The sequence below is a fragment of the Trichoderma camerunense genome (genome assembly GCF_050948025.1).
Source record: "Trichoderma camerunense strain CBS 138272 chromosome Unknown V8C40scaffold_6, whole genome shotgun sequence".
In the NCBI taxonomy this organism is placed as follows: domain Eukaryota; kingdom Fungi; phylum Ascomycota; class Sordariomycetes; order Hypocreales; family Hypocreaceae; genus Trichoderma; species Trichoderma camerunense.
In genome coordinates, this window is record NW_028145364.1 from 375,077 (window position 1) to 401,098 (window position 26,022).

At 51.8% G+C, this 26,022-nt stretch overlaps 10 protein-coding genes across 10 annotated transcripts; 5 read left to right on the forward strand and 5 right to left on the reverse strand.

Annotated features, from left to right (window-relative positions):
• Positions 1-24: 24 nt before the first annotated feature.
• On the forward strand, positions 25-3,242 carry V8C40DRAFT_240501 (VRR-NUC domain-containing protein). The gene is made up of 2 exons (XM_083214816.1): positions 25-611; positions 661-3,242. The coding sequence occupies exons 1-2, from the start codon at positions 100-102 to the stop codon at positions 2,708-2,710; spliced, it is 2,562 nt and encodes an 853-aa protein (XP_083074715.1). The 5' UTR covers positions 25-99; the 3' UTR covers positions 2,711-3,242.
• A 1,848-nt stretch (positions 3,243-5,090) lies between these two features.
• Positions 5,091-5,992, reverse strand: V8C40DRAFT_186598 (uncharacterized protein). The gene has a single exon (XM_083211800.1). The coding sequence runs from the start codon at positions 5,845-5,847 to the stop codon at positions 5,386-5,388; it is 462 nt and encodes a 153-aa protein (XP_083074716.1). The 5' UTR covers positions 5,848-5,992; the 3' UTR covers positions 5,091-5,385.
• Positions 5,993-6,702, reverse strand: V8C40DRAFT_186597 (uncharacterized protein). The gene has a single exon (XM_083211799.1). It carries the CDS (start codon positions 6,538-6,540, stop codon positions 6,139-6,141), a length of 402 nt encoding a protein of 133 aa, XP_083074717.1. The 5' UTR covers positions 6,541-6,702; the 3' UTR covers positions 5,993-6,138.
• Positions 6,703-7,861, reverse strand: V8C40DRAFT_186596 (uncharacterized protein). Its single transcript, XM_083211798.1, has one exon. It carries the CDS (start codon positions 7,552-7,554, stop codon positions 6,865-6,867), a length of 690 nt encoding a protein of 229 aa, XP_083074718.1. The 5' UTR covers positions 7,555-7,861; the 3' UTR covers positions 6,703-6,864.
• A 1,768-nt stretch (positions 7,862-9,629) lies between these two features.
• On the forward strand, positions 9,630-10,963 carry V8C40DRAFT_186603 (uncharacterized protein). Its single transcript, XM_083211801.1, has one exon. The coding sequence runs from the start codon at positions 9,760-9,762 to the stop codon at positions 10,612-10,614; it is 855 nt and encodes a 284-aa protein (XP_083074719.1). The 5' UTR covers positions 9,630-9,759; the 3' UTR covers positions 10,615-10,963.
• A 5,563-nt stretch (positions 10,964-16,526) lies between these two features.
• On the reverse strand, positions 16,527-16,910 carry V8C40DRAFT_240520 (uncharacterized protein). The gene has a single exon (XM_083214817.1). It carries the CDS (start codon positions 16,780-16,782, stop codon positions 16,609-16,611), a length of 174 nt encoding a protein of 57 aa, XP_083074720.1. The 5' UTR covers positions 16,783-16,910; the 3' UTR covers positions 16,527-16,608.
• A 92-nt stretch (positions 16,911-17,002) lies between these two features.
• Positions 17,003-17,864, reverse strand: V8C40DRAFT_240521 (uncharacterized protein; the record flags this gene model as incomplete). The annotated part of the gene is made up of 1 exon (XM_083214818.1): positions 17,003-17,864. A coding segment is annotated over exon 1 (257 nt), but the record flags the coding sequence as incomplete, so codon positions are not given.
• Positions 17,865-21,366: 3,502 nt separating this feature from the next.
• On the forward strand, positions 21,367-22,708 carry V8C40DRAFT_186690 (transcription activator HAP2). The gene has a single exon (XM_083211803.1). It carries the CDS (start codon positions 21,602-21,604, stop codon positions 22,538-22,540), a length of 939 nt encoding a protein of 312 aa, XP_083074722.1. The 5' UTR covers positions 21,367-21,601; the 3' UTR covers positions 22,541-22,708.
• A 246-nt stretch (positions 22,709-22,954) lies between these two features.
• V8C40DRAFT_240529 (uncharacterized protein) lies at positions 22,955-23,566 on the forward strand. The gene has a single exon (XM_083214819.1). It carries the CDS (start codon positions 22,987-22,989, stop codon positions 23,272-23,274), a length of 288 nt encoding a protein of 95 aa, XP_083074723.1. The 5' UTR covers positions 22,955-22,986; the 3' UTR covers positions 23,275-23,566.
• A 395-nt stretch (positions 23,567-23,961) lies between these two features.
• V8C40DRAFT_240531 (kinase-like domain-containing protein) lies at positions 23,962-25,794 on the forward strand. The gene is made up of 3 exons (XM_083214820.1): positions 23,962-24,364; positions 24,448-25,064; positions 25,137-25,794. Exons 1-3 carry the CDS (start codon positions 24,266-24,268, stop codon positions 25,528-25,530), a joined length of 1,110 nt encoding a protein of 369 aa, XP_083074724.1. The 5' UTR covers positions 23,962-24,265; the 3' UTR covers positions 25,531-25,794.
• The last annotated feature ends 228 nt before the right edge of the window (positions 25,795-26,022 follow it).

The following is a 26,022-nucleotide window of genomic DNA, read 5'->3' on the forward strand; positions in this document are numbered from 1 at the left end:
TTCCACTCTTCTTGTGCAGTACATCATCCATTCTTTCAGCGTCCATTTTTGCATTTTTGCTGTCAAGAGGCCAGAATCTTGCTTTTGAAATGGGCTGCTATGGATGCTTTCGTGAAGCGGCTATCAGATGCAGACGCTGAAGCTCGAGATGCTGGGCGCTCACTTGGTGATGCATCGTCAGCTGCCTCAAGGCCGTCTAAGCGGTTAAAGAGGGATAATGGCACCGATTCAGAGTCGGAAGAGCCAAGCGAGCTTCCGGTGGAATATAGACCGCAAGAATTTGCTGCTGCAGAGGCATTTTCGGATGAAACAGACCAGCGCCGCAGCAAGGAGCGAGTCACCGAGTTTGAGAATGCTCTGCCGCCTACCGAGACCAATGAAGAAGCAATTACGGAGTACGAGACTCTCAGGTCTTCCCAAAACAACGCCGGCGAAGAAAGATCGGGTGTGAAGACGGCTCCTTTATGGATCAAGGGAAGAAGCTCGATATATGTCGATGCATTCAACCTCGCGCTAGATACAGTCTTGGAAGAAGAATCGTCCCTATTCAGTAGCAGAGAGAGCGAGATTTTCAAGCAATGGAGAAGCTTGAACTATGAGGCGCAGTATTTGTAAGTCACCTTAGCGGCTATATCTTCTTCTACTTATTGGAGAGGATAGATATGTCCGACTGTTTCTCCGGAAAACTGCGGCATGGCATCGATCCTCTCGTCTGGGGTATTTCAACGACATCTCGGATCATGACAGCGCCATTGCCACGCTCCAGGAGTCCCGAACTCTGCCTCTGGAACATGAAGAAGAGTCACCCGTAGAAAACAAGCTGGAAACGCCTGGGGATGTCAATACGTTTTCATTTGCTGATGCCTCTGAAGACTATCTCGATACAATCGAGGAGGCTGCATCGCTACTATACCTTGATGAGCTCAAAGCCTTAGCTAAAGAAGCCAAGATCCAAGGGAAGACCAAGATGGATATGATCAAAGCCTTGTGCCGGATGAGCCAGCAGCAGGCTGGGCTCCTGTCTTTGGGCATTAGCAGACAAAACAGCAGAGATTCCAACACCTCTGAGGGAATAGACCACCCTACTTCCACAGTGCGCAAAGTGAAAAGGGAGAATTCCAATCGAGAACAACATTTTCTGGCCAAAATCCTTGCCATTGTCGGTCCATGTATTCGAATATCACCTGCTACTTTCACACTATTCGAGAGAGTTCACCTAGTCTTTTACAGATCTACGGAATGGACGGAGAAATCACTGACGACTATTATTCTGGCAAAGATTGCTAGGCGGAATTTCCCAGAGTATCTTGTGTGTCGCTCTTCCACAATCTTTGCATCTCGATCCCACTTACTGGAATACGAGGCCGCCATACATATGGAAGCAGAAGTTGATAGTGTGCTTGAATTCAATGGACCACTAGATGAAAAAGGTTCACAGAAAATACTCGACATTTTCGAAAGGGTATACCCCCGCTGGAAGGTGTTGGTTGAAGAAGAAACTGTGAAAGAGCGCCAAGTCTACGAAATGGGAGAGGGTGCCTATCTCAGGAGATTCAATCCTGCCCACTCATATACACGAATAATCGTGAAAGCTGCCTTTGTCCTTGGCAAACTCAAGAGATACGCCAGAGAGCATGAGCTGTTGACTGAACTTCTAGAACAGCGACTCTTTCATCTTTCTCGAAGGGGCTCCTGGTATCAACGCAAGGCTCTCCTAGAGGAACATTACATGCCCAGCCTTGATCCGGAGCTCACCACCCATGAATTGGAGCAGCAAAAGAAGCGGTGGAGGGCCATAGCAGTCTCGACTTGTGAGACAGGCCTTCAAGACCCCGATTGCCATCTCATACACCACTACGACTTGCAAAAACGATTGGTCAAATTAGAGAGGAGGCTTCGTATCCCCAAGCGTCTTCAGCATGATTTCGGACATGTACGGCTTGCTGATCCCTTGGAGCTATCAGTTGAAGGAATCCAATTGAAGAAACCCCCGCCAGTGAAGCCGGCAAGCCAAGCTGCAAGCACGAGAACCATGTGGTTGGACGATTCAAACTCTGGCGGTGTGTGCACCGTGGAAGAGATGTGCTTGAATCACTTTCGGTCACAGGGGTGGAAGGGTTACCATGCTGAGGGAGGCATTATTCGCACCCTGTTTGCTTACTTGTTCTACGACATCCTGTTCCTCTACATCCCCAACGTATTCCAGACGGCCTTTCAAACTTGCCCGCTGGACTTGCATACAGACGCCTTCTTCCCTGCTCGGACCTCGGAGATCAACCATCGACTGGTCGAAATCGCCAACGGAGAGGGTGAAAGGCTGCTTCGTGGGGTCTGGGAACGGGAGCATGAGCGACGAACCAGTGTGATAGGTCTCAATTGGGATTTTCCGGTGGAGGACTTGACAGAACTAGTACGCTGCTTCCAAGGTAGCGCTTTAGCCGCTTTATGCAAGGTGATGGCTCAGGAGTATAAACAGAGAGGTGGAGGCATCCCGGACCTTGTTCTCTGGCGGATGGCGCAAAACGAGGAAGCAGACGGCACAGACAAGGAGCCAGGAAAGGCAAGAGGAGAAGCCATGTTTGTTGAGGTCAAGAGTGCAAACGACAGGCTGAGCGACACGCAGCGGCTATGGATCCACGTCCTCACTGGCGCTGGAGTCAAAGTCGCTCTCTGCAATGCCGTCGCAAAGGAAATCAGAGAAATTGACTAGTTGTCTGCCCACTCAGTCGCCTGCAGGCATGTCTGCCTTGAGATGGAGAAGAGGGGGGGATATTCCAGTCGTGATGGAGGGTGCTCTACTCAAGGGTGGAGTTGGAGGCGTGGACAATTGACCGCCCCTCCTCCTTCTTAGAAGCCTGGTCGTCGATGCCCCTGCGGGACGATCTTGATTTGCCATGTTTGCCATGTGCAGGCGTTAGTCGCGAGAATAAAGACTGCGTGGGACAGGTTCCCCGAAAGCTATGGAGAGGCTCCACAGAGCTCCGTGTGATATTGAAACGAGTGTTTTCATCACCGCTCCGTGCGTGTGAGTATACGTGCGTGCGTGCGTTTCCAATTATAGCAACAAATGGAACTCGTCTCAGAATGTTCCATCAAGGCGAAACGGATGGCATCTTCATCCTCCTCTTCCAATGGCGGCTTAACCCGGTTTCAGCAGAGGTGATACGGGCCAGGACCCCCGCCGCTCTCGTTTCAGAACTACACATCAAGTATGATTTTCTCGAAAATCTTGCTAGTCTGACGGAAAACTGGGACCAATAAGAACACATGGCGGCATCCAGATAGCGTGACTCGCATGACTGAATGTCACAATACTACTCTACAGCACATACATACCTTGGCAGCAGCACGACGAGCTTCAAGTCGAGTGCTGGGAGACGGTGATTGAGAGAAGGCTAGCATCAGCAGAGCAGGGGTGGGAGAAGCTTAGAGTTCCCAGCCCAGCGGTGAGCCGATGCTAGTCCCGCGGATAAGAGGCCTCGCGTGTAGGAGAATTACCTCTGCGTGGTAGCTCGGCAGTTGATGGTCAAAGAAAGATTGAATCTAAGCACTAACGTCTCCCACAGCGGTTCCAACTTGAGCTCACGAGGCAGCCTTCGCTTATTGAGTTTTTCAAATCTTGGAAACCCAGGATTTTGGCGTCTTTCAAGGGGCACGGACAGCTTCCTGCTCGCCATCCCCGATTTGCTATTCGTTGCAAGTCGCAGCTTTGCTGGCCGCACAGATTAGCGCAGCTCGACGCAGCTGTACGAGCAGCAAATTCCTCGCCACATACGATGTCACGGCATGAAGGGTCCTACTCGTGCCGTACATGTACATGATGACCGACTCATTTCTTCGTACATGCTGCCGACATACGCCCTCGTACATTCAGCAGGGCCTCATTTCATAGGCACAGCAGCATAGGCAATGGACCCCCGAAAGCCACAGTAGCGACGGCTTAGTCTTCTGCATCTCGAACAATGTGTTGCCCACATATCAGGGCGCTTAGATCCCGGCCAATCATGTACACCGGACCCGACGGGTGGGTGACAGACATATCCACGCTAACCAATGACACGGCTCGCGGGAGCTCGACGGCGCTTAGAGGTCCACCTAGCACGAACTGGGGTGGCATTGGGTCGTTTGTCCTGGGAGGACGCCGCTTTTAGCTGCTCCCAAATTATGCCCTTTTTTTAGGACCATGATGTCCTACGAGACCGGGGTTGGGGACCGAAGAGGGTGTGCGGCCAGTGACGTCGGCGAACGTCACGAACGCACGACGGATATGCCCGGACGACGAAGGATGGGGGTGTTCTAATCAAAGAAGGATGGAAGGAAAGGCAGCACAGAGCAAACGGGATGGTGTCGTAAGGACGTGGAGAGCAGCAGAGGAACCTGAGGCGACTCCTACTACAGTAAGACGGTGCTTGCTATGACGAGCATGTCTTGATGAAGGAGGGGGCGTGTGCAAGATGACTTAAGCCCAGGCACGACAGGAGAGGGCTTGAGCTTGACGACAAGATTCGAGATCGAGAATGGCCTCGGCAATGACGACGATGGGCAAGACAAGCTCTGCGTTTTCATTTGCTCCAGCTCGCTGCCTCTCAGCAGGGAGCAATACGCTCTCTGCCTACCCTGCGTTCTTGAGTGGACAATCCATCATACGTGTATATGCAGCCATCCATATTGATGACACAAGGACGGGACATAGCCGCTCAACGAGATGTCGAAAGAGGTCTCGCCAGGCGGCAATTAGGCTCGTTCCGATGGCCTTGCCTTTGGTCAACCCACGGCGCTACGATCCAGCAGATTAGATTACAGCAAAGCAATAGAAAACAAAACAAAACGATGGGGATTAAACGTAGCACTTCTTGGCCTCTTGCATCGCGACCTAGCGGGAAGCATCTTCCCGTCCGGCCCATTATCCGGCCCAGACACACACCCACCGCACACGGCACGCACGCACGCACAACCGCTCATCTAGCATAAAATTTACCACGCGGCCAAAAAAGAGAGAGAAATAGGAAAGTGTTGATACCACATAAAACTGTCACGATGGTCCTCTTTCTTCTCGCAAGGGAGGGGGGTTGATTGTCTTTGACACAGTGACTTCTTTAGGGTGGCAGGATTCGAAAGGGATCTTGTGTCCCTTTTATAATGAGAGACAAGACACATCTATAGAAGGGGGGAGATGAAGAAGAGAGAAGAAATTGATTCAAACAAAGGGCAAAACTCTCTCTCTCTCTCTTTCTTTCTCTTTGTCTCTTGCTCTTCAACTGTGAAAAAGCCCTTACATGCACAAATAACTCAACTCAGAGATACGCCCACCTATGTCCTGCATACTCGCGCCCAGTCAACCACAACACCATCCACATTCACTCACACTATAAACCACATTCCATGTCATAAAAGAAGTGTACTCGTATGAAGACAAAAAAGCCCATGCACATGCGCCAAGGACTCTATATAAGGCCCCATAACTAGTACTATAAGCAACGCACATAACTGGTACTGGTATAAGCAAAGGGTACTAGTATAAGCAAAAAGACTCCAGGCGCCCACTCCCATGCGACCGCCTCTGCGACCCATCCTCCCCCGGCCTGGCCTCTTTTTTCCCTTTTTGCTTCCTTTTCGCGCAAAGTGTCTATCTGCAGCTTTGCGTGAAATAAAGGGAGAGGCGGGGGGACAGAAAGAGAGAGAGAGGGGAGAAATGACTGAGAGTGACAAAGAGGAAAAAAGAAACAAGGCATGCATGAGCAAGGCGACGAATGAAAACCGTCTCTTATACCGAGTTTTGCTCTTCACGCAGTACAGAGAGAGCGCTGCCTCCATATTGCTTCGCTGCTGGTACACACACACATACATACACACCAGCAATTGGAAATCCTACATGTCGTAAAACGGGCCAGAGTGATCGCTGTCGCCCGTAGACGCTGCATCTGTCATGATCGGGCTTGTGTTGCAATCGGAAGTTATCCCACTAATCAGAGCAGTCCCTGGCCATCATGATTGGTCACAAAGCAAATTCTCGCCCAATGGTTTTCATCAATAGTCTTTTTATGTGTCTCTAAATAGTGTATAAGTGCGTGCTACGAGCATCCCATCTGCGCTGTGCAGCTGTGCCCGTCTTGTTATTCAAGAGTGAAACTGCCTCCGTCAACCCTGTCCTGTCTTATGCGACCTCGCAAACAGCCGGCCCCTCTTGGTTCCCGCTCCCGGTGACACACGCCGCATCGCCTGACCCTCTGCCGCCCCCGCCCAGACTCGAGCAGGCAGACCATTATCCACAGTCCGACTCAAGCTGGTCGATGCGCTGTTGAACGCCCGTCGGACGTCCAAGGCCGTGTCCCAAGGAAAACGCCAACAAACTCCACAAGGAAATCCCTTGATTCTTTCAGACAAAGCCTCCATCCTCGCACATCCTAATGGATATGGAGGAATGCGGTAACAAAAAAAAATGAGATAGCCGACATGGTGATGGGAACGGGACAAAAAAAAAAGTAAAAAATAGAAAACTCCCCACACCACTCTTCCATGATACGCCAGTAGTAGTGTCATGCCGGGACTCGCCCGGGTTCAAATGGTTAACCATTACATCGTCGACTTCAGCTTCGACCAGCGTATTAGTGCTGAAGGTTTCGTTAAAAAAGCAAAAACTGGAAGCACGTCCCCCTTCCAATTCTCTGATCATCCGTTTTTTTGGTCTCCCACAGGGAGACATGTAGTCGTCTAGACAAGAAGTGAAAACACCCAGTGATGTCGGATCATGGTTGGTATACAGTTGGTGCGTTGATAGTTAAAGGATGTGCAGGCTGATGGCATCGCCATCAGCATATGAAGAGGTGATTTGAAACAGAGCATCGTAATCCCGTTATCGTCTCCTTACTCCACCTTCCGTCGCTTGCCTCGGGGGGCGGGGTCCATTTTGGGAGTGTAAGTGACGGTTCTCGTCACCACCTCACGGATGTGCCGTACACTTACCCGTGAGGACTTTTGCTTCTTCACTTCTCCTAGGCGAGCCTTGAGAGCGGCATCCCAATCAAACACAGAGTGGATGGATCGGGCGCTGAATGGGGAGCCAATGAGCCTTGAGCTCAAGGGCGAGTCCAGGTTGGAAATGGCAGGACTAGGCGGCACCTTCAAGCTAGGAAAGCAATTTGCCCCAGTAGGAGGCGCGGACATGGGCAGCGGCGCCGTGAATGGAGTTGGAGGAGCCGCCGTTGCCGATGCTGGTGATGAGGGCTTGCTGCTGGCGGCGCTGGAAGCCGGAGATGGACGCCCATCTGTTGAGCATGTCTCCGACTTATCGCTAGCGGCAGATGTTGGCGCAGATTCGGGGGAGATCTCGCCCGGTGCAAGAGCCGGTGAGTTGAGTGATAGAGCCTTTGAGAGGAAATCGGTATATGCCAATGGCGGGCTAATGGGCGTCTTGATGTAGCTGGGATCAGGTTTATAGGCGAACAGAGCGGACCTAGGAGTGGCCGTGTTTGCTGAGTGTATATCGGAGGGAAACGTGCTCGTCACTGGGGTAGAGAGCTTGCCCAGCTTAGGCCTGGCTGTGGCTGCGGGCATGATGGCGGTAGTTATTGAAAATGGCTGATTGTTGTTGTTGAAATAAGATGATGGGTGATACGCAAGTTAAACTGTGCGTGTGAACGTATACGTGCGTGCGTGCTGCGTGTGAGTGTAATTTGAGTTATTCTTGTATTCCCTAGTAGCAGTGGTACATAGGTGGCAGTCGGTGATGGCCAGAGGCGGGCAATGTTGAAAGAGATGTGAGATGAGTAGCAGTCGTGGCAGCTTGTAAGCCTCGAGGCTTCAGAGCGTTAACCAGTGATGCCCTTCAAGCGAAGATACGCAATGAGATGAAGCCAGAGAAAAGTTTGGCGGGGACGAAAGAAGGCAGGCCACGGCGGATTATATTGTGTTGGACCGTTGGTTGGCAGTAGTGGTAAGAAGAGAAGAAGCGGATGGGGCGTGTTCCTAGGGAGGTGTGTTGGAGAGCGTCAGAGACAGCAGCACCCCGGCCGACGAGGGGTTTGGCGGCAAAGGCGAGACGGGGTTTGGCTGTTTGAGAAGAGCCAGTCAAACCAGAGCAGGCAGTGTAAGGCTCGGGCAGGGGCTGTGTTTTGGATATGCGCCGGTGGCCTGGATGGGGGGCGTTGGAAATCCCTGCCGCTGGACGCCTATTGCAGGCTGCCGATGGCCAAGCGGATTGGGCGACGACACAGGAAGGATTTCTCAGGGGGGGTGGGAGCAGGGGATGGAGTGGAAGACGGAGCGCGCGAGAAGGAAATTGGCCTGTTATGTTGCTTGTGCCTATGCCTGCCTATGCCTGTCCGTGCCTGTGCGTGGGCGGGTTGCTTTGCTTTTGGGCGGGTTGACGTCGGCGGATGCGCCGTGCTGTGAATGGGCTCTTTGGCGCCGAAACAAAACGAAACAACGAATGGCAATGAATAGTCGAGGTTGAAGGTGAAGGAGATCGCGAAGAGGAAAAGGAGAAGTTTTGGAGGAGACGGGAAGCGGGAGAAAAGAAAATCCAGGCGTCTACAGAGTACATAGGAGGGAGACGAATGGATCTCCCTAGAAAGAGCGAGTGCTTCAGCACCTGCTTGTTGGTGATGGCAATGGTGATGACGGAGGCTCAAAGTGCAGGCACCACCAGGCTCCAAACCCTCTGAGGGAAGGGGGAACCAGAGGGGCGTTGGCCCTTAAAGCAGCGCGAGGCCGAGGGGTGTGCGCACGGGTACCTCGATGCTACCTTACCGGTGCGGTGACGATGGCCACGAGTAGCGGCAGCTGGCCATTGGTCTTGAGGTACTGGGCAAGTACAGACCGTTCAACCGCTGGAGGCGCTAGAGATCCAGGCACTGGAGGTGCTAATGGCAAAGTTCAACGGCGGTTGGACTCAATTCAATTCCAGGTCTCCAACTACAACTACATGTACGAGTACGAGTACAGTCTACTATCACCACTAATGTCACAGCAGTGCTCGTTGCCCGAAAGCTAAGATAAGAGATGACGCCGCTGTCGCTGGCTCTGGACGGTGCTGAACGGTACTGAACGCTTCATCCAGCTTCGTCAGTCACATTGCAAGGGAGGGAAAAAGCAAAGACAACCCAAGCTGAAGAAAAAGCAAAGAGAAACCGACAGGCCAGCTGGTACAGTCAGTCCTAGAATGCTGCTACTCCAGTACTAGTACTCGTAGTAAGTGCTTAAGCTGAGGGGTGAGCCGTAGAGACACAAACTAACTGACAACCTCGCAGGTCTTGTGGTTCAAGGGGAAGATCTCCGGGCGCTTCTGCTAGGCCGCTTTGGTCGTCGGGAGCGACTGTGATTCGACGGCCAAGTACGAAGCAAAATGGGCGCGGGCTACCGCCGTGTCCAGCTGATTGGCCGGCCTCCCAAGTTCGGTGCTAAGGGCGGCTTGGGAGAAGAAGGGCGAGCGAAATCCATCACGGCATCGCGCGAACTGGTCCCAGAGACTTGGGATGGCCGAACGTTCCTAGCTCGCTGACAAGTCACTGGTGCTATTGTGCTAGCGAGATGGAGGTGATGGGACTGGATGGATCGGGCCCTGTTAAGCTTTCTCCCGGTCTGTGATTCAGGCCACTAGCTTCGGCCTCGAGCTCCCAGAAAACAAGTCACGATGGATGGTCCAGTTGTCGCTCTGTTCCCACTCGGCTGGCCGTACCGTTCGCGTGGTTCGCAACTTGGGGAGGTGAGGGTCCGAAAACTGGGGGATGACGCGATTCCCTTGCCCGGTCCCAGAAGGTGATGCTTGCTCGGTCACGGAGATCAGAAGCGGATCCAAACAGCACCCAGAACCGCGGTGATGTGGCGGTCGAGATATCAGCGGCGCTATTCTCGAGTCCCTGCCCGGCGCTGAATTCAGGGGACGATGAATACGGTCAGGCAGGCCAAAGCGAATTGCCTGTGCACCCAGCAGGTCCTTTGAAATTAGGAGCCAGAATAAGCAGCTGCCAAAGCAATGGGCAACAGAGGCCGTTCAATATTTGTCAATGCGCATCGCTGCCGTTTTCGTCTGGCGATATCTGGGGGTGGCTTGAGCATTCAGCTGGGGTTTTGAGCGAGGATCACGATCCAGCATGTCGTACAAGTCACAAGTGCTGTACCCGGGCAACGACATGGACGCCCCAACACCAGACTCCAACTCGCTTTCCAATTAACCTTCTCTCAGCTTCCCCTCCTGAGGCACCAAACCAACCACCGCAAGCCGATCCTCCCTGCTGTTTGGTTAATACTCGTAGATGTACGACGCAGCATCTGGGGGCGCTTCTCGCCGTCCATCCCGTCTATCGCATGCCAATCATGTTGCGATCAAGTTTCCACGATCTGGCACAACCTCTTAATGCATCGATGCGCGCGCATCAGCTGCTCTGCGGAGCACCATCTCGGGCCTTGGTTTCGAAGATCAGATATCAGACCCCAGACAGCTTCAGTTTCGTTCGTTCCAACACCATTCACTTGCCCAGTCTTCAGATCGAGCTCTGGCAACAGCCGGCGCTTAGTAACACTTCAAACCTACACCCGCGATGGAACCGTAGCAACAGCCGCTGGCTGCATGTCGGGAGCAGACGCCGTACGAATGCGACCGGGCCATGGCCATGAGCTATTCTCCCGGACGCTTTCTGATTGACTGATCTCTCCAAGATGACCGCCAAAGCGACCCGGCTTGGTTTTGATAGGCCGCACATGAGCGCGCTTGTTTGAAGGCGCCAGCAAAGCACTGCTGCCATGCTTTTGATCCGGCCTCTGTTTCGTACTATTCGATGCGGCCACTCAATATGCGGCCAGTAGACGCTACCTTGGATGGCAGCCAGGGCATTTCGGTCCAGACACAATCTCAACAAGTTGAAGGCGGCCACCGCTACTACACCCCAGTCTAAGCGCCGCCGCTCTGCATACTGCATGCATGCATGAAAAGAAATGAGAGAAAAAAAAATTAAGCCGCCAGGATCCTTCTCGCGCTTCATTGGCGTTGTCCGCTAACGAAAGTAGGCGCATCAAAGGCCCAGCGACCGGATGGCGTTGAAATCGTCCAATCCGCCTCGCGCCTCCTGCCTGAGATGTAGGAAACCTGGCGGAGGTCGCATTTCGCTGCTCCTCTTCGATTGTATTACCTTGATACAAAGCCAGAGTTGTGCTGGCCATCATTTCATTCAGATAGATACGAGTACGAAGTCCAGCGTGGCCCCCTTGCTCTTGGATTTTCAAATTGTTGTTGGTCGTTGGCATGTTCGACCAACATGCATTATAAGCGGCTCCGCCAAAACAGCATCCTCATACCGCATCTAGGAAAGCTGTGTTCATGTGGATCTGCAAAGACCTATAACATGCAGCATCCCAAATTCTTGCGGCTCTTCTTGGTCCATGCGTTTCCAATCCGTTCGGCCTCGCCCTCGGGCATCGCTGCGTTGTTCGTCTTTGTCGAGACGGTGCATGCACTTCGCTCCGCAGTCTAAAATGAAGATGCAAGCCTCCATCCTTCTCGTCCATCCTCAGAGGAGCGGGCATCAACGCTATTCGCTCCACGGGGACCCCCTCTTCATCGTCTCCCATTCCTTCCCGCCAGACTCTATCCTCTAGTTGATGGCCACGACATCATGGCAATATCCATCCTGGCCTAGGCTCGCGGCGCGCCTATGGCTGCGTAACACCACTACAGATATGAGTGGACGCCTTCTCCGCCAGCCCAGCCGGCGTCATTCAGCTTCATGCTTCTCCCATGTCCGTCGGACATTGGCATGAAAAATTACGTACAGAGGGTGTTGGCTCAGAGCGTTCGAGCTAGGGGCCAAAGATCAACTCCCGGATTATGAGATATCATATGTCGCCATGTCGGTACTCCTTACACGGTGAGAAGGCAGCGTTCACAGACGTATTCTTGACTGGTCCCGATGTCCCAAGGTGTGATTCTCACGAATGCTCTTTGAAGCTTTAATATACACACATGTGGGTCTGGACAGCTCCCAGAAAAAGAACATATGGACAGCTCTTTGCCACCATCGTGGATCTCCCTATCGGTGATGGATGCGCCAGAAGTAGATGGGTTGCGTTGGATACACCAGACGACCTTTAGCGAAGCGTTCGACCCTTGCAGTAAGTAGGGACCAATTCTTTCGACCTAACGATGTCGGTGAATCGTGTGCACCAACGGGACTAGGCCATAAGCCTCCCAGCCATCCATGATGGTTTCCTACTCTGTTCACCCTCCCATGTACTTGGTCTTATTGCTTCATCACAGTCTTACCTGGCCGCGGTCATTGGGGTTCTTGAGGAGTCGCTGTCACATATCAGAGCGTGAAAGCATGTAAACTGGGCCTTCTATGGGGCATCACCATGCATGTTGCCTATAGAAAAGGATTTCAAAGGCCGTTGGTTCTCGTAGGTAGGTGGGAGGCTCAAGCATGGATGTTCTTCTTTTTCTCGTGAATTCGTTCACCCAACAACAAAAATACGCCCCGTATGCATTCCTTCAGCGGTTATGAACCTGATTGACCAACTTCGGCGTCAACGCTGCACTAAATTCTCTTTATTTCCTCTAGGCCGAGCATCTGAAGTGTTGGTAAACGCTACACGGCCTAGATAGGCTCACCCCTCCATCACAGAAAGGTGAGGCATTGCCTGAGACATTCTAGACAGCGCATAAGTGCCTGCATTGGTCGTGTGGCAAATCCTTTAAGTGATTGCTGAAGAGGAGGGGATGGAATCCGGTAGTTTACACCGCTGTTTGAGCTCAGACTTGCATCTTCAGCACCACGTGTTGGCGTGTATGTGATGTGATGAGATTTGTTGATGTCCAGAGTTGGATACGGTATATACTTAGAGGGCTATTCGTCTATCGCTCTCAATAAATTCCAATTGAGGCTACCCCGAGGAGGCATGCACTGGCATCCAATAAAGCAGAAAGACAAAGAGGAGAGGGTGAGAGGCAGCGTGCATGATGAGAGAGGAAAGAATATCGTATTGCCAAGTACAGATGAACAAAGCCGAAACGCAGCGGATGCCTCTAAGGTGACATTTTCTTCGGATCTAGTTATTATCGTCACCGTAAGCCACAGCTGAGGAATGATATCGACGGCGTGTTGCTCTATCAAGATTACTCTGTCTCAATGTTGAGTTCGGTGGTCCAGGCTGTCACAGGGAGTGCCGCCAGATAACTCCTACAGGCCTCGTAATACATGTATGTATGCTTAAAGAATTCTTTTGGCCCCTAAGTAGTTGCCAAGTACCTACTATTAACTGTCGGGTGTTTTTCGAGTGTATTGTATAGTAGGTACTTGAATTACCTGTGTAGACCCGCCCCCCCTATTTACTCATCTCATCCGCTGACTGCCGCTGGAGAAATGGCCATACGATTCAAGAGCTTCTAAGAAGAAGTCACTTTCAGGTATATGTCTCGTACAGTGCGACTACCTAAAGAGAAATGATTCATTTTGTCGGATTGCCCGAGTTGGTGGTATCACACCAGCGAAATCTGGGCAGTTGTGTAAGCCGACAGTGGCTCGTAACTGCATACACCATGACGCTGTGTATTCTACAATTCCACTCTGCCAGCAGTAGATTAAATTAGAAGGATCTACTGATTTCATCTGCTTTGGTGTCATAATTGAAACTTGCATTCCAGTGGGGAGGAAATAATTAGTTTCCGTCATCATCGTTACCCATTCAGACGGCGCGCCATGTTGCATACGGGAACTTGAACTTGGCTATAATCAGCACTATGTATCTCGCCATCGTTCGAGCCATAGAAGAAACAAGCATCTAGTTTTAAATTCTAAAGAGATGCTGTATTCCCATATGACATAGCTCTGGTAGTACCCGGATCTGAAAGAAAAGACGCGGATGTTCCCGATGGAGTAGCCATAAGTGAGACATTTCGAGTGTGTCTGAGGAGATATTTTTTGGGGTATACGTGATCTGTAGTTTCACTTGAAGAGGATCAGGCTCTCTTTAGAATCACGCGTGCTAAGTTATTATAATTTCCGCGCCTATGGATATTTGAGTTTCTCTACTTCATAGCAGCTAGCACGATGTATTTCTCAAAGCTGCTTGCTTGCTTCGTAGCAATGGCTAGGCCAATCATGTCCGAAACAAACGCAAGTTTTCGCTCTGCATATTTTACGCTGTAACCTTTGCAGCTAATAAGTTTCTAGGTATGGCTATACAATTTGCCCAACTACCAAGGGGCCGTCTACGAATACGATGGGAATCAATATGGATGCCAGACGATCGGCGAAGGAGTGTATGTGTCGTGTTTATTTACCAACATTTACAAGACGAAAGATTGACAAAGCTCAAGGTATGGAAATGTACAGTCGGCCAAGATTGTGCATTTTGAACCATATCCATGTTTTGTCTGTACCCTATTTTAGTAAGTTTCTTTTCTGCTGTCCGTACATCTCATAATTTCTCTCCAGGTTTTATTAATTATTTATAATTTACAAGCACCGGTGATTGCCAGCTGGGTTCTAGACTCTTCAACATCTCGGCGGACGGTCGAGATATACCTCTTGCCCCCAACTTTCGCGCCCGTTCGATCGAATGTGAAACCTGGGAGCCGTAGATAGAGAGATCGTGGGAGAGATTTCGAAGGTAGTTCATTCAAACTTCGTTACTTTCTTTCAATTTTCTTCTCTGGTTTCTTCACGGCAACACGCATTCCAAATATCCATACAGTTCTGCCTCCTTTGAAGGCTGGGGATATCATTGGGATCATAAGTGACTTGCCGCCTCTGATTCCCTGTCAGAGCAAATTGAGGCTGAATAAGTCAAATGCTGATTACATGATCAATCAATTAAGCTCGAAAGTAAATGTGAAAAGGGCTGATTTAGAGCGCACCCAACGCGCATAAGTCACACATGGCAGTCGGGGACCCTTGAACGCGGGAAGAAGAATGGTGGTAGTATTACGGAGCACTCCGTGTTGCTACAGCCATTGAGACGATTGCAAGGCGCGCGGGATCAGTGTGACGAGCGCCCAATCGGAATACGTGAGCGATCAGCGTACGGGGATGGTGGAGATGAGGCTCTGTGTTGGTGTGAAGGGTTTGTGGTGATGAGTGAGGTGTAGATAACAAGCGCAAGAGGCATTAAATAGATTATTTCAATTACATTCTCTGAACAAATACAAACTCCCATACGTATACGATGGTGTTGCCACTCAGAATAGAATATACATGAGATTACGTATTACAATTTATTACTCCTCGTGCCTGAAGCCTCTTAGTCTTTCTTACCTTTCTTCTGTATCCTGTTGGTGAGGCAGTGATCAGCATTGATGTGCGGTTTCGTCACCGAGCCTACCCTGGAATAAGAACACGGGCATCGCAACTCTGTGCCGATATTGCCTGTACCCTGTGCTCTGTTACCTCGTGCAGCATCCGTTGCCCTTCGAATCTGCATGTTTACGTAGCCTGGATGCGCCACCATGCGAGGGTCATACCAGCTGGCCAGGCAGACAGACGAAAAAGCTGAAGATGAATGTTCGACTGATGCACCACCCCATGTCAGGTGATGCAATGCGTCCAGGTCCAGCCCTTCGGGGGATGCGAAATGACCACAGGTGTTGGTAATCGACTAATCTCTCCCTACAGCACGCATGTACAGTACTATACATGGTTCGCAATAGATTTCTATGTTGGGCGTGATAGAGGTGGTTCTCTGATGCTGGCCAGGGCTGTCGCTCAAGTTTACAGTACGAGATGCTTCACATGAAGTACTAGGTAAGTCGGGTATTATTCCGGGCTCAGTTCGTGGTTCTTCGGCAGCAGATGCTCCGCTCCAAAAAGAGATCAATTGCCCCGTATAAACAAACAAGAACAAGGCAAAGGCAGAAAAACAACAACAGCCCAGGGCAAACAAGAAAACAATTGGCCCTGGCTATCTCCGGGACCGAGGGCCCAAACAGGGCCATAGGCCGAAATCCTACAGCCCCCAGTGTCCACTCACGCAAGCGGACCAAAAATGCCGCCCTCGAATTTTAGCCACTCAGCTGGGCTGTACCGTACGATGGGCCTCATGATTTGCTGCCTGCCTCGTCACAGTCACACGGGCCGCCCCCACTGATTCGATAAAAAGAAAGAGAGAGGAAAATAGGTACGTAAGACTGCGGTCGGGCAACGATTGGCTCTGCGCCCTCTGCCGTTTAAAGCAGAAGAGAGAAAAAAATAGAAATGGGACGAAAAGATAAAATTGGGCTTCTTCGACCCAACGGCTTTTTGTGACAAGGAGCCTAGGTTTTAGTTTAGACCCTGCCCGAGATGTGACTCCGAGATTGGTTGGTCGAACCCTTGTGGGCTCTGCTCTGTCACATCGAACTGGAAATTGGCTGCAATGGACAAGAAGCCGCCTAGAATGCGACATCATCACCAAGGAGCTGCGAAAATAACGAGGCTGCACATGTCGCCGAATTGGCCCTCCAACAGCTCGTCAAGGAAGAGCCTGGCAGCGTTTTGAGTGCAGTGCAGTGCAGTGCTTCATTGGGCACACCGACTTTTGGGCGAGAATTTGCTGGGAAGGGCAAAACTTGTTTTTTTTTTCTTTTTTTCAGGCGCGTTTTCGTCACACCCAAGTGTCCAAGGTCGGGTCAATCTCGTCGCATCACGTGCTGCGCGGCGCTGACATGCGTTGAGTTGCTTGTGCGTTGCCCTGCTCTGCTCTGTGTACCTGTACAACTGGAAGCTCGTGGACGAATTGACTTTTGCTATTAGCCTCAAAAAGAGTCATGGAAAAACACAATGCACGCCACATTCTTGTCAATGCTTGGACATGCATTGTAGCTGTAGCTGGTTGAAGCTATAACAGCTGTAAACAAAAGGCCCTTTCTTCGCATCCCAGTGATCTGCATGGATATAATCACAGGCAAAGGTACCCTAGGACTATTGCTCAACAGTATTCCGTACCTGGAGCCTCATCGCACTCGCGGTTCGCGGCTGTCTGGCTTATATTGGCTTTCCAGGTTGTCTTTTTTCTCCTTCTTCAGCCGCACTTACGAGATGCGTCTTGCGCCCGCTTGCGTTGCCCCCTTGTTTGTCACCGCTTATTTTCCCCAAGAGTATCCAATACGTAGTGGTTTGTCACAATGCACGGCACGCAGTAGGGAGCTGCAAGTATAGAGTACTTGCATTGGCCTCCTCTGATAAGACAGACGCTCACCGGTTTCAATCACCTTCATCTCCACGGAGCGCCTTTGCAAACAAAGACATGCCACAAAGACGTAGGTAATGTCCGAGCCATCCTTTACTGAATGGGCCACCTGGCATGGGGGCCTGATTCATGTCCCTAGCAGGGCTGGAAGTCCGGGGTGGGAGGATTGACAGCTCACACGGAGCACCCAAACCAGCCGCATAAGAGAAGGGAAGACGATCTTTCCGAAGGCGGGGGAGATGAGAGAGGGTGCTGCTACGAGCGATGGTGAGCATGGGCAGCTTGTAGGGGTAGCTGTTCGTATATCCGTAGGATGCTAGCAACTCGCGTGGAGATGGGGACCTTTTGGTGTTGTTCCCAGACGCCGCGTCTCATCTTGACGTGTGTTATCAGACGTGTCGTGAGGCGCGAGTACGTCTTGTAAGATGGGTGGCAATACAGCGGCAGAGCGGAACGACGGAAAGATTACGAGAATAGGCTACCGCTCTGATGAAGACGAGGTACATACGAATACTCGAAACACAGGAGTCGAGACAGGCTGTGGGAGGCTTGTCCGTGCATGTGCGAGTCCTGTCATTGCTCCGTACGAGTATGTATATCTCCTGGTGTAGACTTGGGAAATGCTGCCAAACACACTCTGCTATTGGGTACCAACAGCAGACAACTTTGGACCACTAAGGCTCCCGAGACAGGGTACCTTGGGCAAGACGCACACAAGGATTCCATTTCCTTTAATAGACTTTATCAATGCTTTCGACTTGCATGGGCAGGGGAGGCAACATGACGCCTGGCTGCAGATGACCGCTGCAACAGCATGAGACCTGCTAAAGATTCGCAGTGCTACCAGTGCCCTGTACTGTACTGTAGGGAGCATCCGGTAAAAACACGTGCATCTTCTCAACCAGGCATGGAGCATGGACCGCAAGTACTGGTACAGCTTCGTATCTGCTAACAGACGGCACAGAGCACGCTTTGACGGTGCAATGTGCAATGTCCTCGGGTACAAGGTTTCGGCACGTATCGCAGTTCGAGTACTCGTACACTCTACCAACGGCACGATCAATGATACAATCAAGCCCCCAGCATGGTTCGGCAGTGGCAAGGTCATGACGGTCGGGCTCAGGTTCCCAGTACGAGCGGCTCCGTGCCGAAGCGGACAGCAACCAGGAAAAAAAAGCATCTCGCGGCGCTAGCAGGCATCAAACAACAGGCCAGAGGGAAAAAATGATGAAAAAAAAAGAGCGCCACAGTGGCCCGTGCGTCGTCTCATGGCGCGCGGGCCAATCACAGCGCAGGCGCCAAAAGCCAGCCACCGGCGTGGCCCCACCCTAGGGCTGAATCAGCCAGTCACAAGTGTTAAAAGACTACCTGGCCCCCCGCCCCTCAAATCATATCTTCGCATTTTCCCTCGTCCTCTTTCGCGAGCCTTGCCATCTTCCCTCAACCAATCAATCCGCCTTCGCGCGCCCTGCCGCCCTGCCCTGTCCAACGAACGAGCAGCGCAAAAGCAAGCCCGACCAAAGGGCAAAAAAAGGGCCCTTCCCGCGCTCACGCGTGCAATCAGATTCGTCCGCAAGGGAACAAACGAAACACTTGCCTCTGCCTCGCTGGCCATTCACAGCGACTCGACTATCTCGTCCCGATCCGCTTGTCCAAGCCGCGCGCCAGTGAGCGCAAACCTTGAGCCACGCCGTTTCCGGGCTTTCGTTCTGCTCTGACGAGAAGCGCACACAGCTTTCAGCCTGTGCTGTGCCCTGCCCTTGCGCGCTTGTTGCTGCAACTGACTGCGACGTCAGCGCCCTGAAAGCGCCGTAGCTGTCTGAAGCTGTACGAGTAACTGTTCTGTCAGTTCAGCTATTTTTGCCCGGCCAGAGCACATTGCCTTACACGGCCTATTTTGTTTTTTCACCAACCCAAGCCCTGCATTTCTTCTCGTATTTGCATTGCATTGCGCTGAATAGTTCTATTTTTTGCTCTTGTTCTTTTTTTACTCTCGACTCCGCTGCCCTCGGATTTTCGGAGCCCCTCAATCTCGGCGCAGTGCCACAACGCCCGAAGCAGAAGAGCATCGCATCAAAGGCCATCAATAGCTTCCGCCTCTCCCCCACTCTCTTTGCAGGTTCGCTGCGACGTCAGCCATTCCATTGACTCGACAAGCTGCTGCTTTGCCAGAATCAGCCCGAAACAAGGCGTGCACAGGCACCCAGTGCTCACCTAAAAATTCAGCCTGCCCGCCAGCAAATCAGCTTCCTGCACTGGCGTAGCTCTTCATCATCGATATCGCAAGCTCCAAACCCCAAAGGCCTATCATCGTCGCCAGCCTCAACCTCGCTCTCTCCATTGGCGCAACACGCCATCAGGTGACAGCGCGCATCTGCAGTGCCCATTTCTCAATTATCCGAGCCTTCAATCAGAGCTCTGCACGCCTCTGTCCATTCCCAAAAGCTGGGAATAGGCCCAACGCAAATCACCGCCAGGTACCTCATACCTTGTCTGTACGTGCTCTATTTGTGGTTGTGTATAAGAGGTACGTAGTATTTCTTTCGTTTCTTTCGTTTCTTTTTTATTCCCTTGATGCCGTTATTACCAATTCCCAGCACCCCGGCTCTTCTTTTACCTACTTGATTCATCTCTCCAAAGCCCTTGTCTTCTCTTTTCGGCCATACGACTCGCCCTGTTGGGGTTGACGTCGCTTTGCTTCTTACTTTACTTTTGCTTTTACCTTGCCTTGCCCTGTCTTTTGTATAGCCCCCCCGTCTTTGTTGCATTGCTTTCATGAGCATCTACCCTCTTTTATTCCCAGTATTGTTCGTATTTTTGTTTGTTCGTGTATTTGCACGTCATCCAGTCAAGGCACATACAAGGCATTGCCGCTCGCTCACCTATTTACACCGACTCTTCCTACTTGCTCAGCCCAGCTCAGCCCAGCCCAGTCTACTGAGTCTCACAGCCCAGATTCTCACAGCCTCTTTTTTGTTTTCACCCTGACAGCTGTTACATCACTTTCACCCTTGCTGGGCTGAGTATGTTCGGCCAACCCTTTCCTTGCCTCTCTTCTTCTCTCTGCCCCCAAAATCTGCCCTGTCGTCACCTGTTTGAATCGAGCTCCGCAACATGTCCATTTTGGTGCGCCAGAAGCTCGAATTTTACCTGCCCGATTGCCTCACTCGCCTCTATCATCCCGTCCCTCCCTCCCACACATGATTGCCAACCTCGGCCAAAAGGTCGTTTCCTCTGACCGGACACGGCCAACACCCACCACCAGCCTGATCCCCCACCTCATGGCGTGTCTTAGTTTCCATGCCCAACTCTCCGCTTTGCCAGCCGGATGAGACAATGAGACAATCTAAATCCCTTGGCTCTTGAGGCCGTGAAAGCCCTTCTCATGCCGTCCTCGAGCTTGCACACTGCATCGCATTAGGAGATGCGAATCTCATGGCGCTTATCTGGATCGGCGCGGCCTCGTTGGCTTCCCCTCGACGGCGCCGGCTTGGGCTCTCATTTGTCTCTGCCAAACTTGTGTGCCGACGTGTCGGCAACAACTTGGGGGCTTTGTTGTGGGCTCCGTTGGCCTGGGTGGATCTGGCTGCATATTCCGTCATGCATGAGCTACAACTATGCCAACGCATCACAAGTGTGGCTCCCTGGTGCTGGTGGCTCGCACCCCTGTCCCATCCTTGCCTGGATACCTCTGGCCGTCTCACCATTCGCAGCGTCTCGCCTATATACAACTGAGCTAACGCCTGTGGTTGGATAGATCTTTGTTAATCCTCGATTGAGAAGTTCTGGGGAAGTGGAAAAGGCGACTCGCTCTCCATCCCGTACCGTACAGTACCTTGTCGCAACGACTTGGGAGGCAACAACGACAAGACCTCTCTCTTCTTCACGTGGCTCTGTTCTCGCCCGGCAACTCAGCCACCCTCCACTTGTGCCCCGCGGCTACATCTTTGCCTGCAGACGCCTTGCGGCTTTATGAGCCACGTACTTGGCACCATCCCACCAACCTGCCAGCTCACCAACGCATGTCTGGTAGACTTGGGTGCCTGAACATTGCACGCTTCTCTTGCGATTACCCAAGCATCGAATCGCCAGCTTCCCAGCCGGACGTGCCCAACCTATACCCAAGCGACCGGCGCGCATTTTAAACCTGTTTCCAAAACAGAATTAAGAGGAAAAAAACCGAAAGGAAAAAAACACAACGAACTACTGTCCTAGCACGATTTTTGTCTTATTTTTTAGTTTCTTCATCTTCGGTTGTTCGTCATTGGGCTTTTCGCGGTCCTCGTTGTAAGCAGTCGTCTAGCGTTGCGCTGTTGATATTATTCGTCCCGGATCTCCTAGCTTCAAGTTTCGGACTTGTGATAGGGCGAACCGCGATAGCGCCACCCCACAATTTGGCTCGCGACATCTTCGCGACACCAGCTTTGGTCCTTGTCCTTCTTGGAGGATGATGGAATACGCGCAATATCCACAACAGCAACACAATTCTCACGCAGGTTACGCGAACTCTGCCGTCGGCGCAAGTATCACCTCGCCCACCAGCCACGGCATCACCCAGCACGCAGTGCAATCATCCCCCATCGCATCGCAACAGCAGCAGCAACAACAACACCAGCCCGGTCAGGCCCCAGCTCACGGCATGTATCAACCACAGTATGGCGTGCCTCAACCCAGCATGCAGCCGGTTCCCTACGGCATGCCTGGAATTCAGGCCGCCGCAATGGCCGCCACGGCCGCCGCTTCAGGGTCCAGCTACCCTTACATGCACCCAGATCCGAGCATGCCTCATACGTCCCCGCGAATGCCCAATGCTAAGAAAGATGGCCGGCCGTCTCCTCGTATGAACAGCATTTCTCAAATCCCCGGCCGCCGCATGAGCCAAGTCACCAGCCCCGGCGTACCGAGCGCACCGGGCATGATGAACCACGGCGGACCCCGGCCCCCGCCCATGCCTCCGGCCCCTGCCATGCAGCACCCACAATCTCCTGAGATGCCTGCGGGGGCTGTCGAAGAATCGCCCCTTTACGTCAATGCGAAGCAATTCCACCGAATCCTCAAGCGACGCGTCGCTCGCCAGCGCCTCGAAGAGCAATTGAGGCTGACGTCCAAAGGACGAAAGCCATATCTCCACGAGTCTAGACACAACCATGCGATGCGCCGACCTCGTGGACCCGGCGGTCGCTTCTTGACGGCCGAGGAGGTGGCGGCTATGGAATCCAAGGGAGAGCTAGATCCCAGCGGCAAGGGCCCTGAAGATGTCTCACCCTCAAAGTCCTCTGAAACCTCAAGCGGCAAGCGCAAGTCAGAATCTGGACCCTCAACTTCGAGCAAGAAGCCCAAAACGCAAGCCGAGAGCGCCGAAGGGAACCCGGAAGACGACAGCTAATAACTGATTTCGTCTTTTCTGCTTCTCTTCCACTCTTTTTTTCTCTCGAGTATGCTCAAGTACCTCGGAAGGTGCAAATGGGCATTCTCGTTTTCTTATTCTCTTTACTATAATGAGGACACGATGACAGGGATTTTGAGGACAGATGCGTCTTTGCTATCATTCTCAGTTGAGGCATCGAATGGGACGGGGAGTTTTCTTTGATGTTTTCTTTTATTATAACGGCCGACAAATGGTGTGTGATCTCAGAACATTCTCCGATTCGAGAGACTCAGCATATCCCGCTGTCTAAGTGGACTATTCCGCTCCATTATTCGTCAACTTGAAGACTGATAATGTTGAAGATGGATCTGTCTTGGTCTGGCGATGGGCTGAGGCTCGTCATGGTCGGATATGAGACTTCGGACGGCTGGAAGGGGGGGGAACTGGTTGGGCGGGCAGAATGCATGGATGACTCGACACGATGGATACCCCTTATTGTTTTCTTCTTGCCACACACTTTTTTTTTCTTATGTTTATTGACTTTCTCTACTCACGGAATGTTCGAAAGAGTTGAACCTTTGGAGGAATTTGGTCTGGCTACCATGGAGATGCATCAAGGCAATATGGCATTTATCTTCTTCTTTGACTTTTTGCTTTTCTTCTTCTTCTTCTTTTTTCTCTCGATTCACCCTTTATTCTTTCCCTTTTTTTTTTCTATTTTTCTTTTTCTTTTTTTGCATCAGCTGGTATAAAACACCCGACAAAGCATAAAAAAAGAGAATGGGACTGGGAAACAAAGAACCAATTAAAAAACAGGACTAGGCTGTGTGCAGGACACAGATAGACATTAGCATTGTTTGAACAACAACGGAGAAAGTAAGTGTCTGGACACTTGGAGAAGGGGGGAAAGAAAGATTATGTAGTTTGTGTGGATATAGAGGTGAAGGTGTCGTCCGTCACCGGATATGCTCTGGGCTTTCCTAGCTTTCAAATTGAAGATATCATTTGATATGCAACGATATTATCAAATACAAGGATCGTGATGAATACGTGTTATGCGAGTATTAAAGCGTAGACTATATTATGTACAAGTTGAGTTGGTATAAATAGCTCAAGTCGGCTTGATCAGAGTTGAGGAATTGGCGTGCTTTAATTGCTCAACTTGTCGAGATGCATTGGTATCTGCTTGTACTCGGTGTCTTTGTATGACATACAGGTACAAGAGGGAGCAACAGTTTGGAGTTGTCATCGTGGGACCTAATAGGTAATTGCCTTTAATTATTGGTTTTTTTACCTGATTGGGCGAGCATCACTCATCAAAGTTAGTAGGCATCAACAACTTACATGCTGTCCAATGGGGAGGAATAAAAGCCAATGCCCTGGCAGAGATCCGGGCAAGGGAAAAAAAGAAGAGGGGGGGAGGAGACTTATCGGGGGTGGCTGAAAATCCGGGGTCGGTACTGGGTAGCTGCCAACCGCCGAGCCTCGGTATGTCTGACGCTGGCCCGTCTTTACCTCATCTGCTGCGATCCGAGGACAAGATGAAAAGCTGCCCTCTTCTCCCCTCCTCGTCCTGGTATGTCTTTTGATCCGGAGCTGGGAATACCAATCCATTTAGACCGACTGCCGCAATATCCCGCGTCTTTGGAGCTGCATCTTCTGTTTTTACGACAATCTGGTCACTGGACGTGACCCGGAGAGCACACGCGATTACCTTAGACATTAGACGATAGACCATCGACGATGGCGGGCGCAGTGCGGCAACCCATTGACGAAAAGGCGTTTGCAAAGTACCTTGAAGAGAATGTACCGGTCATCAAGACGCCGATTGATCTGAAGCAGGTTCGTTGGCATCATTCCCATTCGCGAGCCCAGCAGAAATCGGGAAGCAATATGTAGCTAACCAGTCGCCTCTCTCGCCATAGTTCGGCTTCGGACAATCCAACCCAACATACCAGATCACCGACGCAACGGGCAAGAAATATGTGCTGCGCAAGAAGCCGCCGGGGAAGCTGCTGTCCAAGACGGCGCACAAGGTGGAGCGCGAATACCGGGCGCTGCACGCGCTCGAGACGACCGACGTGGCGGTCCCCAAGACGTTTTGCCTATGCGAGGACGACTCGGTGATTGGCACGCCCTTTTACATCATGGAGTTCCTCGACGGGCGCATCTTTGAGGACTTTTTGATGCCCGGCGTCACCCCCGCGGACCGGACGGCGCTGTGGAAGGAGGCGATCCAGACGCTGGCGCGGCTGCACGCCGTGGACGTTGCCAAGGTCGGGCTGGACAAGTTTGGTAAAGCGAGCGGGTTTTATAGTCGGCAGACGCAGACGTGGGCGACGATTTGCATCAGCCAGAGTAAAGCGGTGGATGTCGAGACCAAGGAGCCCGTGGGACAGCTGCCGCATTTTGATGAGCTGGTGGGCTTCTTCAAGGACGAGAGGTTGCAGCCCAAGGACAGGGCGACGCTGGTGCATGGGGATTTTAAGATTGACAACTTGGTCTTTCACAAGACGGAGAATCGGGTGATTGGCATCCTAGAGTGAGTTTTTCTCTAATTTCTTTGTTTCTACTGGGTGTGTATGTATATACAGAGGGGGCTAACAGAATACAGCTGGGAAATGTCTACGATAGGCCACCCCCTCTCCGACGTCTGCAACTTCATCACGCAGTTCTACCTCGCCCGCTCGCCCGGCGCCTCCGCCTACAGCGACAGCGAAAAGTTTCTCCCCGGAGCCACGCCCGGCCTGCCGCAGCCGGACGAGATCCTGCAGTGGTACACCGAGGTGTCGGGCTATGACCCGCGGCCGGAGCTCAGCTGGGGCGCGGCGTTTAATATTTTCAAGCTGGCGGGCGTGTGCCAGGGCATCGCGGCGCGGTACGCGGCGAGGCAGGCGAGCAGTGCGAAGGCGAAGATGTATATTGGGACGAGGGGACCGTTGGCGGAGTTTGCGTGGGAGTTGGCGCAGCAGGCGAGGGATGCGAAGGCGAGGGATTCGAAGTTGTGAGGAATCATCGCTGAAGATGGGGGCCTAGTTGTGGTTTAGTTTATTCAACTAGAGTAATTTCCTCTTGATGCATGATTTGAAGAGATGGACGAGTTTGGGAGAGGTTCTGTGACGACTTGGATGGGCATCAAGATGAAGCATGTGTTATGTCTCTGGTGCAGCACTAGCAGTTGTACCATGGATGGATTGGATATAAATATAGCAGCGAATGACTTATTGTGAAGCCCGGGAATAAAACAAATAAAAAGAAAATCCATATCAAACCCATTCAACAGGGGGGTTTCTGGCGGCAAATGTGCTACAAGCAATATAAGCAGGGCCCCAGCGTTGCAGTAAGATTGAATCCCATCGGCACCTGATCGATCCAAGACAATCGGTTCGTCGAATCGAGACGGCGTTTGGACAGTCGTGGGGGCGCGTCCAATCAGGCGCGTGTCCAAGCCCACCAAACTCGGTGCCCAGCGGGAAATGCCATGACGCCAAGGGGCGGAT